The 19,059-nt window shown below is 36.5% G+C and overlaps 1 protein-coding gene across 7 annotated transcripts in view; it reads right to left on the bottom strand.

The window, feature by feature from the left end:
* Positions 1–7,441, bottom strand: part of FOLH1 (folate hydrolase 1) — a 65,368-nt gene extending 57,927 nt beyond the window's left edge. For 2 of the 7 annotated variants that reach the window (XM_055283200.2, XM_055283203.2), the window contains exons 1-2: positions 7,122–7,430; positions 4,755–4,860 (exon numbers count right to left, since the gene is read on the bottom strand). In XM_055283200.2, coding sequence (XP_055139175.1) covers positions 4,755–4,860; positions 7,122–7,239 — 224 coding nt within the window. In that variant the 5' untranslated portion in view covers positions 7,240–7,430. Of the gene's footprint in view, positions 1–4,754; positions 4,861–4,967; positions 5,021–5,464; positions 5,553–7,036; positions 7,056–7,121 lie in introns of those variants that run through there. The other 5 variants (XM_055283207.2, XM_055283205.2, XM_055283201.2 and 2 more) reach the window with 5 other exon arrangements.
* Positions 7,442–19,059: the final 11,618 nt, after the last annotated feature.

Here is a 19,059-nt window from a genome sequence, read left to right as displayed (position 1 = left end):
TATGGTGATTTAAAAAAAACTAATAACCAACATGGCTGATAATTCCAGTTTCAAGTTTCAGTCTACCATGTATTTTAATTTTTTTTCATCTGGTGAATCAACAATGAATTAAAGTAACTCAATTTTTTAAAATTGGAATTTCCTGTAACTTGTTTACTTTAATAATTATATTAAAATTATTTAAATTGTATTTATAAAAATAGTATTAAAATCCTCATTTGGCAAATGTTTAGGGGCAAAATATCTTACACAGAATTTCTAATATGGAAAATATTGTAACAAAAAGAGCACAAACATAAGAGGCAGCTAAGGAGTCTCTATCCCTTATCAGTGAGAACCTGCAGGGAAAACAGAGAAACAGCCAACATGTTGCTATTTTCTTGAATATTACAAAGATCACAAACTGCAATGTAACTAATGTAGGATGCAGATATCCTGAAGTGCCAGCTATGCCTCTGTCCCTATAAGCAAAAGGAATTACTATGGGGAATCTTGAACCTACTCACAAAAAAGCGGGAGAAAATCATTATAAGGCTTTGCTACTATAAGTGAATTTTCTTCTAACAGTCTTGTCACTACCAACTAGGAAACAACACTTTGCTATTATCAGGGTTGGGACTCACTCATTTGAACAAAACACATCCTGGAAAAGATTAGTAGGTGAAAAAAAGATCCATTGCAAATACTAAATAAATTAATTAGCATAAATCATGTAAGTGGTATAATACAGGTGTGTCATTAACTCAGTATGTAACCCTAGCTGTGTCTTGAGTTTCTCATCTGTATATGGGGAGAACATCACCGTCTCATTACTTCACAAAGACTTGAGGCTCAATTAGATTGCGTATTAAATAGCACTTCTCAATGATTTTAATCACTTGAGATGTCTGTCACAAGTTGTTGAACCTACTAGAATATCAAATTTTGTAAAAAATAAATAAATAAGAATAAGAATAAAAATATGAATTTACAAATTTTCCCAAATAGCCAAATTCTGTTTATATATCACTGTAGGGCTGCTTTAAATGTGTTTCTAGTATTGTCACATTATCTCTTTTTTTTTTGTAAGAGACAGAGTCTCATTCTGTTGCCAGGCTGGAATACAGTGGTGCAATCATAGCTCACTAAAACCTGGAACTCCAGCCTCCTGAGTAGATAGGACTACAGGCATGTGCCACCATGCCCAGATAATTTTAAAAAACATTTTGTGGAGACAGAGTCTCACTCAAGGCATCTGCCTGCCTTGTCCTCCCAAAGGGCTGGGATTACATGGGTGAGCCACTATGCCCGAATACATTATCTCAGTCCTTTAAGAGAGCTACTGTTATTTCTGTTTTAGTACATTTCATCTTGTTTACAAATAATTTGGCAGCGTTTCCAAGACTTAAAGATGACGAAGGCATTTAGTAAAAGGTGGAATTATCTGGGCACGGTGGCATGTGCCTGTAGTACTACCTACTGGGGAGGCTGGAGCTCCAAGCTGCAGTGAGCTATGATTGTGCCACTGCACTCCAGCCTGGCAACAGAGTGAAACTCTGTCTGAAAAAATAGTAATAATAATAATTGAGATAATGTGACAAGACAATACTTGGAATATACTTAAACCAGTGTGACAGAGATCTATGAATGGATTTTTGCTATTCTGGAAATGTGTAAATTCTTATTCTTACCTTTTTTTTTAAACAAAATTTGATATTCTAGTATCAACAAATTACTTGTGACACGCATCTCAAGTGATTAAAAGATTAAGAAGTGTAGTTTAATATGTGATTTCATTGGGCCTATATATTCAAATACAGACCTATGTATTCAAATACAGACCAGTAAAATTCTGAGACCAAAAGTCTAACACACCTTTTAAAACAATCTTATCTTGCAAAACAATGTGGAAAAGGAAGAATCCCTCTAGAGAGATGCAAAATGGTAAACAGATCTGTGAATTCAACTGGGTGTTTTCAAAGAAGGGAAAACACAGACAACCCTGTACCCCAAGGCAGAGTGAAAAAAAGCTGCTCCTAATTAATCTTCCCATTCACTACTGAGGCAGATATTTCAGAGGCAGTGGGGGCTTTTAAGAGCAGAACAAAAGATTTTAAAGGGGGACAAGATGGAAGGTCAGAGGCTTTAATAGTCCCTGCCCCATGGGCATATTTTAATTGGAAGCTCTCTGATGGACAAATGGCAAATTGAAAATCTGGAGAGTTTAGGAGGCTTCTGGAGATTCTATGGTCCTTGGAGGAATGAGAGGGAATTCTTTCAATTTCTTTCTTGTGTGTGTTTATGCTGAATATCCCCCTGAGTTCTGGTTAGAGAAGCTTGGTTAGGGACATGAAGAATAAACAAGAAGCTAACTGCTTATTCTTGCTGAGGGTCCAAAAAGAGAAATAAAGAAAGGCATTTATTTTTCTTCTTTGTTGGTCAATCTATGTCACAAGTTACAGTTACAGGTAGTTAGACAGGAGCAAGGCAGGAGGGGGCTCCCCCCACCCACTAGAATGTCAGGTGATGGTTTGGTTCAGCAATTATCGCATTGCCTCTCTAAAAATGATTTAGCAGTGCCAGGGAGAGGCCAGCTCTTGATGGTCCACACCTGTTAACACCAAAATGTTAACTGAATGCAGACTCCAGGGAGAAGCAACTTCCCGGGCATGCGTGTTAGAGACAAAAATGGTACAGTATTATCTTCCAGGTACGCTCCACCAGAAAAAGGAAGAGAGACTCAGATGGGCCTGTGTATACTTCCCTAAACACATTGTGGGTGCTCATTTGCCAAGGGTTAGGAGGGCTGGGCAGCCCACTCTAAGAGAAGAATCATGGGAAAGACGTAAGTCTAAAAAAGTCCTAGGATCACGGTTAAGTGGGGCACTTGGCCTTCTCTCACCTTCATGTGCCTGCTTGGCTCTCTTCCAAGCACACCTTCCTTTCTGTCCTGTTATAAGGCCCTTTAAAATAAACTTCTATTCCTGCTCTGGAACTTGCTTCGGTCTCTTTTTCTACTTTTGCCCCCAATTGAATTATTTCTTTTGAAGAGGCAAGGACTGAAGTTGCTGCTGACCTTATGGATAGGCTGCTGACCTTATGGATAAGCTGCTGATAACTTGGATTAACTTGGATCTCTTCCACCACTAATATTGGGAAAGGAAGAAAGCTGGAAGAGCAGCTCTGTTCAGAAGTAAAGACCATACCTTGCCAGACCTCCACTTTTATTATACCTACTATACATTATTATAGTGGAATAAGCACAACAGGCAGAGGAGGGGTTTCCACAAAGATAAAGAAGATCAAGCTTCAGAGTCTCACATTTAAAACAGCCCTTCCAAATACCTGAGAGGTATCCTATCAATTTTTATTTATACTTTTAATTCTGTTGTAATGAATACAAACATATATGTGTTTGTATGATTATATGTGTGCACATCTATGCATACCTATGTGCGTGTGTGTGTGTAATGGTCTTTTTATTTAGAATTACAACCTTTATTCACCAGGGAATCGTGCAATCATTAGAGGGACTTCAAGTATTTTTGGACACATGAGCTAACTCGATTTGTAAAAATTCACAAAAGGATCTCATGCTTAAAAAAAAAAGCAAATATTCTGGGCTGGGTGTGGGGGCTCACACCGGTAATCCCAGTACTTTGGGAAGCCGAGGCGGGCAGATCGCCTGAGGTCAGGAGTTTGAGACTAGCTTGACCAACATAGAGAAAGCCTGTCTCTACTAAAAATACAAAATTAGCTGGGCGTGGTGGTGCATGCTTGTAATCCCAGCTACTCAGGAGGCTGAGGCAAGAGAATCGCTTGTACCCGGGAGGCAGAGGTTACAGTGAGCCGAGATCACGCCATTGCACTCCAGCCTGGGCAACAAGAGCGAAACTCCATCTCAAAAAAAAAAAAAAAAAAAGGAAATAAAATAAAATAAAACAAGTATTCTAATCAATTATATATAGTAATTCTATATAAGTATTTTCTTTTTGGTTGCTTTTTAAATTTACTTATTTATCTCTTTTTTCCTACACTGGAAATAGCTATTTCAGGAAGTAGGGAGCTAGTTTTTAAAATATGCCAAATATATGCTAAATATATGCTCTTTGACTTCATCCGTATCATAATAAGATCATTATTCCCATTTTACAGATGTGGAAAAGAGCTCAGAAAGGTTAAGTATTCATCCAAAGTATTAATAGGCAAAGATGGAATTCAAACTCAATTCTAACTCAAAGTCCATTTTTTTTTTTTTTTAACTAAAATGCACTATCTTTCTCTAAAGCATTAATCAGCAAACTAGGTTCCACTAGCCAAATCTGGACCACTAACTGTTTCTGTACAGTCCACAAGCTAAGAATGGTTTTTATATTTTTAAATTGGTTTTAAAAATAATATTTTTGACACATCAATTATATGAAATCCAAATTTCAGTGCCCATAAGGAAAGTTTTATCACAACTGACTGTTTACGTATTTTCTATGACTTCTTTTGTGCTACAATAGCAGAGCTGACTAGATGTGACACAGATCAGCTGGCCTACAAAGGCTGGTCCTTTTACAGAAAAAGTTTGCTGACTCCTGCTCTAAACCTCTGTAATGACAAAATTTAGCTGAAAGTATAGTCCTCCTCAAATGAAATGTGATCCAAGATCTTTAATAAATAAAATTTTAAGAAAAAAGTCCAGTTCCTATATATAAAATATTGGACCAAAGCAGAATAATAAATTTTTCTAACAACTTGTCCATATAAACTTTCGAGAATGTGCTTACTATAAGAACTTCTTGATGTTCTCAGCTTTCAATTCATCCAAAAACGCTTTCATATTATGCTTTGGAGTAATGTTAGTAGCTTCATTGGATGATTTTATAACCCACCCTGAAAAATACATCCAAAAATAGGCATGAGATACGAGCCTATAGATAGGACTTATTTTTCATTATTGTTGTATGTATCATTTGTAAAACACAAATTATCAATATTACCTCTGACATTAGGTGAGATATTTCTGAATTTTAATTTCTCTTGCCTACTTTCACTGAAAAAAAGTCATGCAAACAGATTTTTAAGTTGCAAACCAATTGCAAAATATTTTGTCTCTAACTTCAATGATAGGTATTGCTGTTATTCTAAGAAATGCTTTATGAGATAATCAGGACGAAAATAAAATGACATTAATGTTTCAACTAATGGGTATAAGCAAGATGTTCTGAAAATGAAGGCAAAAAGGAGATCCACCTTCTACTTTCATGAAGTTTCTATCTTCCTCTGCTGACTCAGAATAAGCATTTAATACATTTTTATAATGAATTAATTATGAATATATTTCAAATACATAAATTATTTCCAAGTGTTGAAGGAAATTCAGACTTCTAATTTGCTCTGATTCTGAAACTAAAACAAAGTGCAGTGAGAGTTTGTTTCCAGTGAAGTAGGCTTGAAAAATCCAAGTTCAGACAGCTACAATGAAACTACAGTTTACCCAGCCTCTCTGCCAGACACCCAGTGCACGCATAGGCGACCAGAAACAATGGATAACTAGATCCTGCAGTCATTAGACCTTGCAGTTGGCTTTTAACCTGAAGGAGATAAGGCAAGATTCCAGGGTTTATTTAGAGAAATTACAGGATCTGGGAATAAAATAGTTACAAAATTAGTGTCCAACCAGCTTTCATGGAGCTCTCCAATTATTAATTATTCTAGTTCTTAATCGCATGCATACAAATGCACATACATATACACATGCATATTAAAATACGTGATTGGATGCAAACGGAAATAAGATTCCACCTGTACATAAAACAGAAAGATTTGGATTAGAGTGAGGGATCAGGAAACACCACACTGAGGATGAGATGCTTGAACTGAGATCTGAAAAATGAACACGATGAAGAGGATGGAGGCCTGTAGGGGAGGGGAGAGCAGAGAAGCCTAGGGGGTGGGGGGCAGTCATCAATAAACAACTCTTCTGTGTCAGCCAGTGAGCACGGAATACAGGGATGAGAGTGAGGGCAATACCAGGAAGAATAAAATCCTTTTAAGAGATGAAGATTGTTATGAGCACAGTGTGTGGTTCAAAAATCTTTTAACAACCCCAAGGTGAAGCTAGTGGAAGATATTGAATTTGTTTAAACCCATCTGCTCCATGCCCTGTTCTTCTAAATCCCGAAAGAGGGTCAAGAATTCCGAGCAGGAGTGGACTACCTGGTGATACCTTAGACTAGTCCTGTGTATTAAAGTCCAGTGAGGAGCATCTTGGTAAAAGAAGAAATAAAGTGGCGAAAATCCCAGTACTGTGCTAGGAAATTTACATGCTATATTATTTACTATTAACAATAATTTGCAGATAATATTATCCTCATCATAAAATCGGGTAACTAATGCTGAGAGGGACTCAGTAACTTGTTCAAGGCCACTAAGAAGTGGCAAAGTCAAAACTGGAATTTAATAAAAGAGTCTGAGCTTCCCTGTGTGGTTCTGCTTTTCTTAGAAAGTTGGATTAAGTCTGCAAATCAGTACCCAGGAAAAACCGCAAAAGACCTGCTGGTAAAGACCTGTCCAGATCGCTGACCTGGTTCACACAGTTCCCAAGCTTGCCTCTGTTACTTCCAAGGAAGAAAGAATGCACAGAGAGGAAAACAACAACAACAACAACAAAACAAAAAACAAAAACAAAACAAAAAAAACCAACTTCCTTTGCAGCAATATCCTGAATTCTACCGTACACCTGAAACAGTACGGCCCGATAAAAGCCCTAAACAAGTCTTGGTGCACAGCTCCCTGGGCGACCTGGTTCAACAGCCCTCAGGGTTTGGAGCTTGTCCTAAACCCTTAAAAGTGCCCTGTCTTGCAGGGCTCCAGCATGTGGAACCTTCCTACGCCCAGTTTCAGGTTCTCTCAGTTCTACCCTCAACCTGAGTGACTGTCCTACCAGCAGCTTGTCGAGAACTCAGCCCTGCGCCGTTCCCAGCTACCCTCCTCCTAACTCGAGGGGTGCTCATCCCACATTACCCCGACCCTAATCGCCGCCCCTGGGGAGGACCAGCAACAGGACCCCACTCGGCAGCTGACCCGCCAGTCCCAACACCGCGGCACTACGGGGAAGACTCCGAGGTTAGCTCGGCAAGGCGCCCCCCTACCGAAGAGGAAGCCGAGGAGAAAGAAGCCACCCGCCAGCACCAGTGCCCCGGCGCACAGCCAGCGCGGGCGGCGCGCGGTGGCCACAGCCGAGTCGGTTTCGTGAAGGAGATTCCACATCTCGGCGCGAGCAGAGCCGGCCTCCCGGGACCCGCGCCTGTGCTGCTGCTCCACTGCGCGCCCTCCACCCACCACGGCGGGGTAAAGTCTCTTTCACTCTCACTAATGCCTCGCTTATCAGCCCTGCAGGCTGGAATTCGCTCCCGGCCCTGGGGTCTAGTTTCTTCACCGTAGCAGTGTTTCTAGAGTGCGCCGAACCAATCCGAGCGAGAGAGGCAACATCTGCCTCCGGGAGAAGGAAATCCGGCCCCTTTTGAGAGGCGCCTTAAAAAAAAAAAAAAAAAAAAAAACTTTCCTGGAAAATGTCCAGCTCTTGCTTAAATATAAAAATGAGAGGAAGAAAGAGCCTCTCCTCTCTCCACTCCTATAATTATGAGGAACTTTTATTCAGCTCTGAAATTCTGTACAATCCCTACAATATTCTACTGAATAAAAGTAGAGCAGAAAAAGCTGCGCTTTTTTTCCATAGCGGGGAATGTTTGTCATCAGTGTAAATCACCACCGCTCCCTTTTTCCTAATGAATATTATTGTTATTAATAAACATGTAGGGTATTATCCTCCACTTACATTACAAAACCATTTTTTAAAGAAATAGGCCGGGCGTGGTGGCTCACGCCTGTAATCCCAGCACTTTAGGAGGCCGAGACGGGCGGATCACGAAGTCCAGAGATCGAGACCATCCTGGCCAACATGGTGAAACCCCATCTCTACTAAAAATACAAAAATTAGCTGGGCGTGGTGGCGGGTGCCTGTAGTCCCAGCTACTCAGGAGGCTGAGGCAGGTGAATCGCTTGAACCCGGGAGGCGGAGGTTGCAGTGAGCCGAGATAGCGCCACTGCACTGGAGCCTGGTGACAGAGTGAGACTCCGTCAAGAAAGAAAGGAAGGGAAGGGGAGGGGAGCGGAGGGGAGGGGAGGAAAGAAAAGAATACTAGAACTTATTGAAGGCAGAGACTTTATTTTCATATCCCGGCTATGTCTGGCTACTGTCTTACGTAATAGATATAAAATCAATCTTGGTTGGATTAACCAGAAGAATCATCATACAAAATGATATCCCTGCTATAAATTCTTAATAATAATAATGATATTTCGAGGGAGAGAATAGCTACATGCTTTATAAAATAAACTGTCTTCTTATAATCCGTGAGAGAGGCCGTGCATTTACTAGGAGTACTTTATGAAAGCATTGCTTTTAACAGAACCATGAGGTACAGGTGGGATTTGACCCAGTGGAGATGAGAAGAAACATTAGGGGCCATGGGCCAGCTGAGTAGGCAAAGGCAGAAAACTCAGAGTATATTCAAAGAATAGCAAACAGTTTGCTTTGAGAAAGGAAGAGGATAGTATGAGTTAAGTGGAGAAAGATGGGCTAGATTGTACAGTCTTGGGTGCTTCGATGAAGACTTTCTGAGCAAAGTGAAAAATTTGGGAAAATTAATTTGTCAACAATGAACCGTGACAACTCCTAGATGACCTAAGGCAGGAAAGAAGGGAATTTCTTCATCTCTTTCTAACAAATCCTGAATGTACTATATCTTTCCTAATGTTCCTATTGTCAAATCTAATCAGAGATGGCTAATAATAGGGACTAATATTTAAAGAGCATTTATTATGAGTGATGCATGTTATGTACATCACCTCATTTAATCACCATTGGAACCCTTCAAGGTTTGTCCTATTACTCTTCCTGATTTACACATGGTAAAACTGGAATTTAGCTAGATTAGGTAAGTCATTCAAAGTCACAAAGCTAAGACTTAATATAATGTCTATCTTACTTTGTACCACTCTACAGTCTCTATTCAGCACAGGATACCTTTATGGAGTTTGCTTGTGGCACTGGAGGGAGCACTGAGTTTGGAGTCAGAAGACTCTTAACAATCTCTGGTCCTGGTCCTGTCCAAGCTGTGTACCCTTGGGTGCTAAGTATTCAACTTACCAGAATATATCTTCTCATTTGTAAAACGTGGGATCACCCAGTAACATTACCCAGTACAGTTGGTTAATGTGTTTTCTTTGAAGGTTAGATGTGATTATAAGTGAGCAATTTTCAGTTAAATATAAAAGTGATTTTTGAACAATAGAATTTATTCAGTTAATAATTGAATTAATAAGACGCTATGGTGAAGAGGATGTATTTGAAGAATTCAGACAACGAATGAACATCTGTCACATATTGTAAGCCTTGTGGAACTTACAATTTAGTGGAGAAGATAAACTTTTAACAAGTAGTTAATAACCAATACACTGAGCATTTTCTATATGGAGGACACTACACTATGTGCTTTATATGCATTATTTCATTTAATTCTCATGACTTATCCTGAAATAATTTAAAATCTCTAACAGGTGATTATGTAAACCACACTAGATTTTTCTGTTGCACCCTGTATTATTATTTACCTTTTACACATAAGAAAACTGAGGTTTAGAGAAATTGATTAAGTTTTGTGGCGCGCTAAGGAGTTAAAAGAAAAATGAAAAATGGGCTTAGCTGGCAGGAACAGAAACAGGGGTAGAGGGGAATGAATGTTCCAAGAATAGGGTCAACTGCAAATGGCTCACTTAGCAACCAAGCATCCTGTTACAAGCACCCAGCTCACAGCCCATCTGTAACCAATCATCTTGTCTGCAAGCATTCAGCCTAAGGAGCACCCTTATAAAACTCCACTAGAGTCCCTTCTTCTTTGCAGACAGCCTTCCTTCTGCTGCCTGGCCAGTTGCACCCTTGCAATGTGTCTCCCCTTTTTTCTAAATAAATATGCCTTTCTAAACTCATTACTGTCTTGGTATTAAGGTAAATTCTTTTACTACCTGCATGCCAGCCTCACACAGTTGTTGACCATGACAACTTTCTCAAGAAAACAATTGGCAGATGTTTGTTTTCTGAATCCCACCAATAAGTATTAGGCCATACTATGCTTCCTTCTTTAACTATTGGAAAAAGATTGAAGATGACTCTTCATGTCAGAATTTGTAGAAACAAACATGAACTAAATCAAAGTATTATACTCATCTATGAGGTGTGTTCTAGAAGAAAATTAAATATTTTTAATTCCTCTTATTTCCAGCCTTTTACCCATATTAGCCTTTGAAAAATACTTAGTCAAGAAAAATCACTGGCTGCTTTATTTATTTATTTATTTATTTATTTATTTATTTATTTATTGTCAAAGTCGGGCTTTGTCACCTCAAACTGCTGGGCTCAAGCAATCCTCCCACCTCAGCCTGCCAAGTAGCAGAAGCTACAAACACCAGCCACCATGCCTTACTCATTTAAAAAAAATTTTTGTAGAGACAGGGTCTTGCCATGTTGCCCAGGCTTATCGTGAACTGGCCACAAGCAATCCTCTTGTCTCAGCCTCCCAAGCCCTTGGGAGTAAATACATGAGCCACTATGCCCAGCCTCCTTGGCTACTTCTTAATCTGTAAACATAGCATTCTTGAACTCTAAACTGCATGCTAAATAACATAGCTCTAGAAGATAAAAATTCTAACTTATTTCTCCAACTAATTTGATTTTTTTAAAATTCCAATCTTTTTAAATTGGGAGTCTATACTACCTAGAAAATAAGATTAAATCTTCTGTGCTCCTTTGGTTAGAAATTTTTCTGGGATGGATTTAAAGTTGAACATCTATTACAACTTAAAATTTCTGTTAAAGTTGCTCTTTCTTTCTAATGGCAATTATGTTGGGCTAGAGGATAAATAGTTAGAGATAATGGAATTTTCTCTTAGTGTTATTGCTGCCTCCATTCTTCTATATCTTGTAATGGACTCTTTGGAAATTATAATAATAATGAATACTAGCTTAATATCTATCAACCACAGAGCCAGGGGCTCAGCCAAGTGTTTTTATGTACACTGTCTTATTTACTCCTTTTCTCAGCACGGTGACTATAGTACTTTCATAATATGTATAACTTTAGAGGTCTTTTGAGTTACTAAGAGATAACATGAAAACAAGCTCTTTGCACCTGTAAGATTACTAGCTAGGATGGCTTTGTAAGAGAAAGACCTCTTTACCCTTCAGGAGTAGCAGGAAAAGTATGCTGTTCAACAGGATTGGCTTATCCACCTGACTCAGACATAATCATATATGAAATGATACTGACATCAGCTTTCTCCCTCCAATTGTTGATAATTCGGTTCCTTATTTCTTGTCCTTCCTCGTGAGTAATTTGATTTGTCCTGTTCCAGTTCTTCCCTTCCAGAGCAGGAAAGTCAAAGGAAAGGAGGAAGTTGTGTAGAAGAAAAGTTTCAAGGGGCATTCTCTGGAAAGACTGAAACATTATACTAACCAGTCAAAACATATTTTGAGAAGTTAAATTTGGATTAGAAGTCTCTTTCTATAAATGAATTTTTTTATTTTTTAAAAATTTTCATCTTTAAAAAATGTGTTTTTCAAATTTTATCAAAAAGCTCGAGCTTTGTCCTAGCTGAGCTCACAGGAAAAGGAATGTTTTCAGATCTCAGATCTGAATAAGTAGGGGAACAGCTTATATCTGAGGGGGCAAGCTGGTAAACAGGGCCCCATTTGAAAAACTCAGAAACAAGAAAGGATTTTAAGTGGGAACCAGGAGTTTCTCTTCAAAATAATCCTTTACACTCTGTTCATTAAAATATATATATTTTATATATTTTAAATATTATATATTTAAATATATATTTATTTATTTAAATATAGTATAAATATTATAAATATATTATATATAGTATATTTAAATATATATTCAATATACTATATTTAATATATATTTAAATATAGTATATTTAATATATATTTAAATATAGTATATTTAATATTTATATTATATATTTATTTAAATATAGTATATTTAAATATATATTTATTTAAATATAGTATATATTTAAATATATATTAAATATAAATATATTTAAATATACTGTATATATAGTATATTTATATATATAAATATATTTATATATATTTATATATATTTATATATATTTATATATATTTATATATATTTATATATATTTATATATATTTATATATATATTTATATATGTATAATTAATATATAATTAATTAATTTAATATTTATTTATTATATATTTAAATATATATTTATATTATATATGTATTCAAATGCTCTTATTATATATTATTTAAATATACTATATTTAAGTATATATTTAAATATATATTTAAATATACTATATTTAAGTATATATTTAAATATATATTTAAATATACTATATTTAAGTATATATTTAAATATATATTTAAATATATATATACATATATACAGTATATTTAAATATATTTATATTTAATATATATTTAAATATATACTATATTTAAATATAGTATATATATTTAAATATATATTTAAATATATATAATATGAACATTTGAATAAATATATAATATAAATATATATTTAAATATATAATAAATAAATATTAAATTAATTAATTATATATAAATATATATAATATTGTATATTTAAATATTATATATATTTTAAAAACATAAAATATATAATATTATATATAAATATATATTTTAGGCCGGGCGCGGTGGCTCACGCTTGTAATCCCAGCACTTTGGGAGGCCGAGGCGGGCGGATCACGAGGTCAGGAGATCGAGACCACGGTGAAACCCTGTCTCTACTAAAAATATAAAAAAAAAAAAAATCAGCCGGGCGTGGTGGCGGGCGCCTGTAGTCCCAGCTACTCGGAGAGGCTGAGGCAGGAGAATGGCATGAACCCGGGAGGCGGAGCTTGCAGTGAGCCGAGATCGCGCCACTGCACTCCAGCCTGGGCGGCAGAGCGAGACTCCGCCTAAAAAAAAAAAAAAAAAAAAAAAAAAAAAAATATATATATATTTTAAATATTATATATATAAGTTTAAAAAGTAGTCCTTTCAGAAGGTCTAAGGATTTATCCACTGCTGATAATCACAAGGGAACAAACTGAGTCTCTAGATAGGGAGAAAGTGAGAGTTGAAACATAGTTCCAGACTCCAGAAGAAAAGGGTTCATGTGCCATGGATTGCCAAGATATCCTGTGATAACTTAGCTTCTGCTTAGAGTGCTTAGGCCTATATCTCCTATCTACTATTTTCTCTATTTCTTGGGAAAGCTGTCTGATTCCATCTGTGTTTCTATCTGGATATTTAGCACTTACCACCATTTTATTATATTATCATATATTATTCAACTGGATTTTGTGGTTTAATAGAATGTTGGGCTAGGAATCAGACCAGTGGTTTAATGCACTGAAAAGACATAATAATGTTATAATAACTAACACTTACTGCTTATCTGCTCTGTGTTGGGAGTGTGCTTAATGCTTTCCATGGAATGTTGAGAATTACTGAAGTGTTCAGTGAGCAACAAACTATGAAGGGAGATCTATGTGATAAAAATTTAGTTTGGTAACAGAATAAAATATATAAAAAGAAGTTATCTGTGGTGTATGTGGGATCATTGGTGGGCTTTGTCCTTAGATATAAGTGTAGGAGGGGGCATTTCAGATGAATGTTGCTATTTCTACAAGTCAAGCCAAGTAACTCAATAGAATAAAAATTTGCCATTATTAATTATTATTACTATTAATTTTGTCAAGCTTGGGCAGCTATATGTCATATCTTCAGTAAAAAGGAATATCCGTAGCCTAGACATTGAAACTAGTATATTTATGGTTCCAGATACCAACACAGCTGAGTGATGCCCTTCATTCAGGAGCTCCTGGGGAACAAGGTGCTATATAACATAGTGAAATGGGAATCAGTGAGTGCAGGAAAAATAACTTCATCAGGAAAGTGAATCCAAGATTCTTAAAAGGGCAGAGTACTTTTCTCATTCGTTGTTTCGTTTACCTCCATTCAATTAAAGAGACTTGGGGTCATCGATGTTTCTTTTCTCTTCCATTTCATTTTTGACTTAATACACAAATGGAGTATGTTATTGACAGAGGGGCCCCCTTGTGGTCCAGCGTAAAGTCCCTTATTCAATCAAAACTCTGCACACCGAAAACCTGTATGATTCATAAGCAAGTGGCATAGGTGTTTGCACTAGGTCATATTTCAACAGGTAGCATACCTCCAATTTATTTGTTTATTTTTGAGTTGCTTACTTTGTATTTGCATTTTCTGGGTACTAGATTCTTGGCAAGAATCAGGTAAGGCTATCATAGCCCAATATATGGAGTTCTATAACTCAGCACTTTAAAGAAAATAGTCCTCAAATAGTTTTTAAAAGGCAAATTAAATAATTATTTGTTTTTTTAAAAAAATCTCTGTACTTTTAAAATGCTATTAATTTAAACATAATTATGGACAGTAAATTGCTAGCGATAAATGATGGGGTTCTGGACGAGCCAGACATTGCACAGCTTCCCTTGGGGCAAACATGGTGATCGATGTCGGTTTCGCATGCTGGAGTCATTCAACTTGGTGTTGTAGTCTTATATATATATTTAATTTCATATTTAAATTGTAAAATTATTTTGACTATAGTCAATCTGTTGTGCTATTAAATACTAGATATTATTTATTCTTTCTAACTATTTTTTGTACTCAATAACCATCCCCACCTCACCCTCATAGGCTACACTACCCTTTGCAGCCTTTAGTAACTATCCTTCCGCTCTCTCTCTCCATGCGTTCCATTGTTTTGATTTTTACATCCCAAAAATAAATGAGAACATGCAATGTTTGCCTTTCTGTGCCTGGATTATTTCATCTAAAATAAAATGTTTGTCTTTCACCTAAAATAATAAAATGTTTGTCTTTCTGTGCCTGGATTATTTCTCCTCAAATAATGATCTCCAGTTCCATTCTTGTTGTTGCAAATTTTTTCCATTTGTCTTTACCTTCTGTTATGGTACCATACCCATCTGTGTTCAAATATTTTTTGTACTGAAAAGTATATATATATATATATATATATATATATATATATGTATATACGTATATATATGTATATATGTGTATATATGTATATATGTGTATGTGTGTATATATGTGTATATATGTATATATGTATATATGTATATATGTGTATATATGTATATATGTATATATATCTCCAATTCCCTGTGATACTGAGGAAAGACAGCATATATATATATATCTACTGAGTGACAGGTGATATTATACCATATATATATATATAAAAAACAAGGAATTGTTTCCAGGAACCCCAAAGATACCGAAATCTGAGCATGCTCAGCTCAAGTCCCTTATATAAAATGGCATAGTTATATTGTTTCTCTGATTTTTGGCTAAGATGAAGTTTAGTATCTGTTCTTATCAGTTTAAAGTGGCATAGTATTTGCATATAGCCTATGCATCCTCTAGTATACATTAAGTAATCTCTAGATTACTTAATACTACTTAATACAACATACATGCTATATAAATAGTTGTTATACTATATTTTTTATTTGCATTATTTTTTATTGTTGTATTGTTATTTTTTAATATTTATTTCCAAATTTTTTTTTTTATTATTATACTTTAGGTTTTAGGGTACATGTGCACAATGTGCAGGTTTGTTACATATGTATCCATGTGCCATGTTGGTTTGCTGCACCCATTAACTCGTCATTTAGCATTAGGTATATCTCCTAATGCTGTCCCTCCACCCTCCTCCCACCCCACAACAGTCCCCGGAGTGTGATGTTCCCCTTCCTGTGTCCATGAGTTCTCATTGTTCAGTTCCCACCTATGAGTGAGAACATGCAGTGTTTGGTTTTTTGTCCTTGCAAAAGTTTACTGAGAATGATGTTTTCCAGTTTCATCCATGTCCCTACAAAGGACATGAACTCATCATTTTTTATGGCTGCATAGTATTCCATGGTGTATATGGGCCACGTTTTCTTAATCCAGTCTATTGTTGTTGGACATTTGGGTTGGCTCCAACTCTTTGCTATTGTGAATAGTGCCGCAATAAACATACGTATGCATGTGTCTTTATAGCAGCATGATTTATAGTCCTTTGGGTATATACCCAGTAATGGGATGGCTGGGTCAAATGGTATTTCTAGTTCTAGATCCCTGAGGAATCACCACACTGACTTCCACAATGGTTGAACTAGTTTACAGTCCCACCAACAGTGTAAAACTGTTCCTATTTCTGAATGTCCTCTCCAGCACCTGTTGTTTCCTGACTTTTTAATGATGGCCATTCTAACTGGTGTGAGATGGTATCTCACTGTGGTTTTGATTTGCATTTCTCTGATGGCCAGTGATGATGAGCATTTTTTCATGTGTTTTTTGGCTGCATAAATGTCTTCTTTTGAGAAGTGTCTGTTCATGTCCTTTGCCCACTTTTTGATGGGGTTGTTTGTTTTTTTCTTGTAAATTTGTTTGAGTTCATTGTAGATTTTGGATATTAGCCCTTTGTCAGATGAGTAGGTTGCAAAATTTTTCTCCCATTCTGTAGGTTGCCTGTTCACTCTCATGGTAGTTTCTTTTGCTGTGCAGAAGCTCTTTAGTTTAATTAGATCCCACTCATCAATTTTGGCTTTCGTTGCCATTGCTTTTGGTGTTTTAGATATGAAGTCCTTGCCCACACCTGTGTCCTGAATGGTATTGCCTAGGTTTTCTTGTAGGGTTTTAATGGTTTTAGGTCTAACATGTAAGTCTTTAATCCATCTTGAATTAATGTTTGTATAAGGTGTAAGGAAGGGATCCAGTTTCAGCTTTCTACATAAGGCTAGCCAGTTTTCCCAGCACCATTTATTAAATAGGGAATCCTTTCCCCATTGCTTGTTTTTGTCAGGTTTCTCAAAGATCAGATAGTTGTAGATATGTGGCATTATTTCTGAGGGCTCTGTTCTGTTCCATTGATCTATGTCTCTGTTGTGGTACCAGTACCAGGCTGTTTTGGTTACTGTAGCCTTGTAGTATAGTTTGAAGTCAGGTAGCGTGATGCCTCCAGCTTTGTTCTTTTGGCTTAGGATTGACTTGGCCATGCGGGCTCTTTTTTGTTTCCATATGAACTTTAAAGTAGTTTTTTCCAATTCTGTGAAGAAAGTCATTGGTAGCTTGATGGGGATGGCATTGAGTCTATAAATTACCTTGGGCAGTATGGCCATTTTCATGATATTGATTCTTCCAACCCATGAGCATGGAATGTTCTTCCATTTGTTTGTATCCTCTTTTATTTCATTGAGCAGTGGTTTGTAGTTCTCCTTGAAGAGGTCCTTCACATCCCTTGTAAGTTCGATTCCTAGGTATTTGATTCTCTTTGAAGCAATTGTGAATGGGAGTTCACTCATGATTTGGCTCTCTGTTTGTCTGTGATTGGTGTACAAGAATGCTTGTGATTTTTGTACATTGATTTTGTATCCTGAGACTTTGCTGAAGTTGCTAATCAGCTTAAGGAAATTTTGGGCTGAGACAATGGGGTTTTCTAGATATCCCATCATGTCATCTGCAAACAGGGACAATTTGACTTCCTCTTTTCCTAATTGAATACCCTTTATTTCCTTCTCCTGCCTGACTGCCCTGGCCAGAACTTCCAGCACTATGTTGAATAGGAGTGGTGAGAGAGGGCATCCCTGTCTTGTGCCACTTTTCAAAGGGAATGCTTCCAGTTTTTGCCCATTCAGTATGATATTGGCTGTGGTTTTGTTATAGATAGCTCTTATTATTTTGAGATACATATTTCCAAATGTTTTTAATTCACTGTTGGTTGAATCTGTGAATGCAAAATCCGTGGATATGGAGGGCTGAATGTACACACACATACACACACACACATTCATAATTTTCAAAGTCAAGTGTCAAGCAGTGTGTGTTTACCTGCATGTGTATGTGAATTAACTCTGTTCCTGAGGCGGTTTTATTTCCCTCCAATGGATTCTACTTTATTTCTTAATGTCAAGAAATGGCTTATCTCTATCTGAGTACCTGTACTTCCTTTCTCTATCTCTCTCTGCTGTCTCTGTCTCTGTCTGTCTCTCTCTCTCTATCTTAGTGTTTGTGTGTGTGTGAGAGATCACCATTCTACCTGCACCACTCAAAATGCAGTTCTCATAACGAAAAGATTGTATTATTCACGGAGGTCTCAAACGAAAATGTTTCTCCCATTGGACAGAAATGAGGATGCCCTGGCACTTCTCATATAACACTCCTTAATATATTCTTTCAATTGCAACAGTTTAGAATTATTATTGATGAATAATTCTAATACCATCTAGTGTCCAATAACATATTAGCGAAACATGATAATTTACCACATCCTGTCTGTATTCTTGTTCATTTATTATTCATTCTGTCGTACTCTGTACCTTTTTATAGGCCACTTCAATTAGTTTTTTACTAGAGCTGGAAACATGTTACTTCTCCTATGAACCAGCCAAGTTTTTATGTGCTTATTATGGATTCAACATACCCCTCTTCTCAATTCACAAGAAATGGCTCCTCTCTATCTGAGATAGAGCAAGTTGAAGTCCTATCCCTCCAGTACTGTACTTTACAATGTGAAGGCCTGGGACAGAATCTCCTCCACAGCCCCCCAGAAGGAACCAATCCCACTGACACCTTAATTTTATACTTCTAGAGTCTAAAGCTGTGAGACAATAAATTTTTGTTGTTTTCAGCCACTAAGTTTGAGGTGATTTGTTCTGGCAGTCCTAGGAAACTAATACAGTGCCTCTATTAAAACAATTCATCTTGTTTACTCCAGTTTTGTTTTTTTCTGGCATATCTGTTTCAGACTGGACTATGTACTCATCAAGAGAAATGACCTTATCTGTCATATACTTCACTCTGTGGTATTTGTGTGAGGGACATAAAATGTAAGATATGATATGCTATATAAGATATGATACCTG

Source organism: Symphalangus syndactylus, chromosome 6, assembly GCF_028878055.3.
Source record: "Symphalangus syndactylus isolate Jambi chromosome 6, NHGRI_mSymSyn1-v2.1_pri, whole genome shotgun sequence".
Lineage (NCBI taxonomy): Eukaryota > Metazoa > Chordata > Mammalia > Primates > Hylobatidae > Symphalangus > Symphalangus syndactylus.
This window is presented reverse-complemented; position numbering and strand designations above follow the sequence as displayed.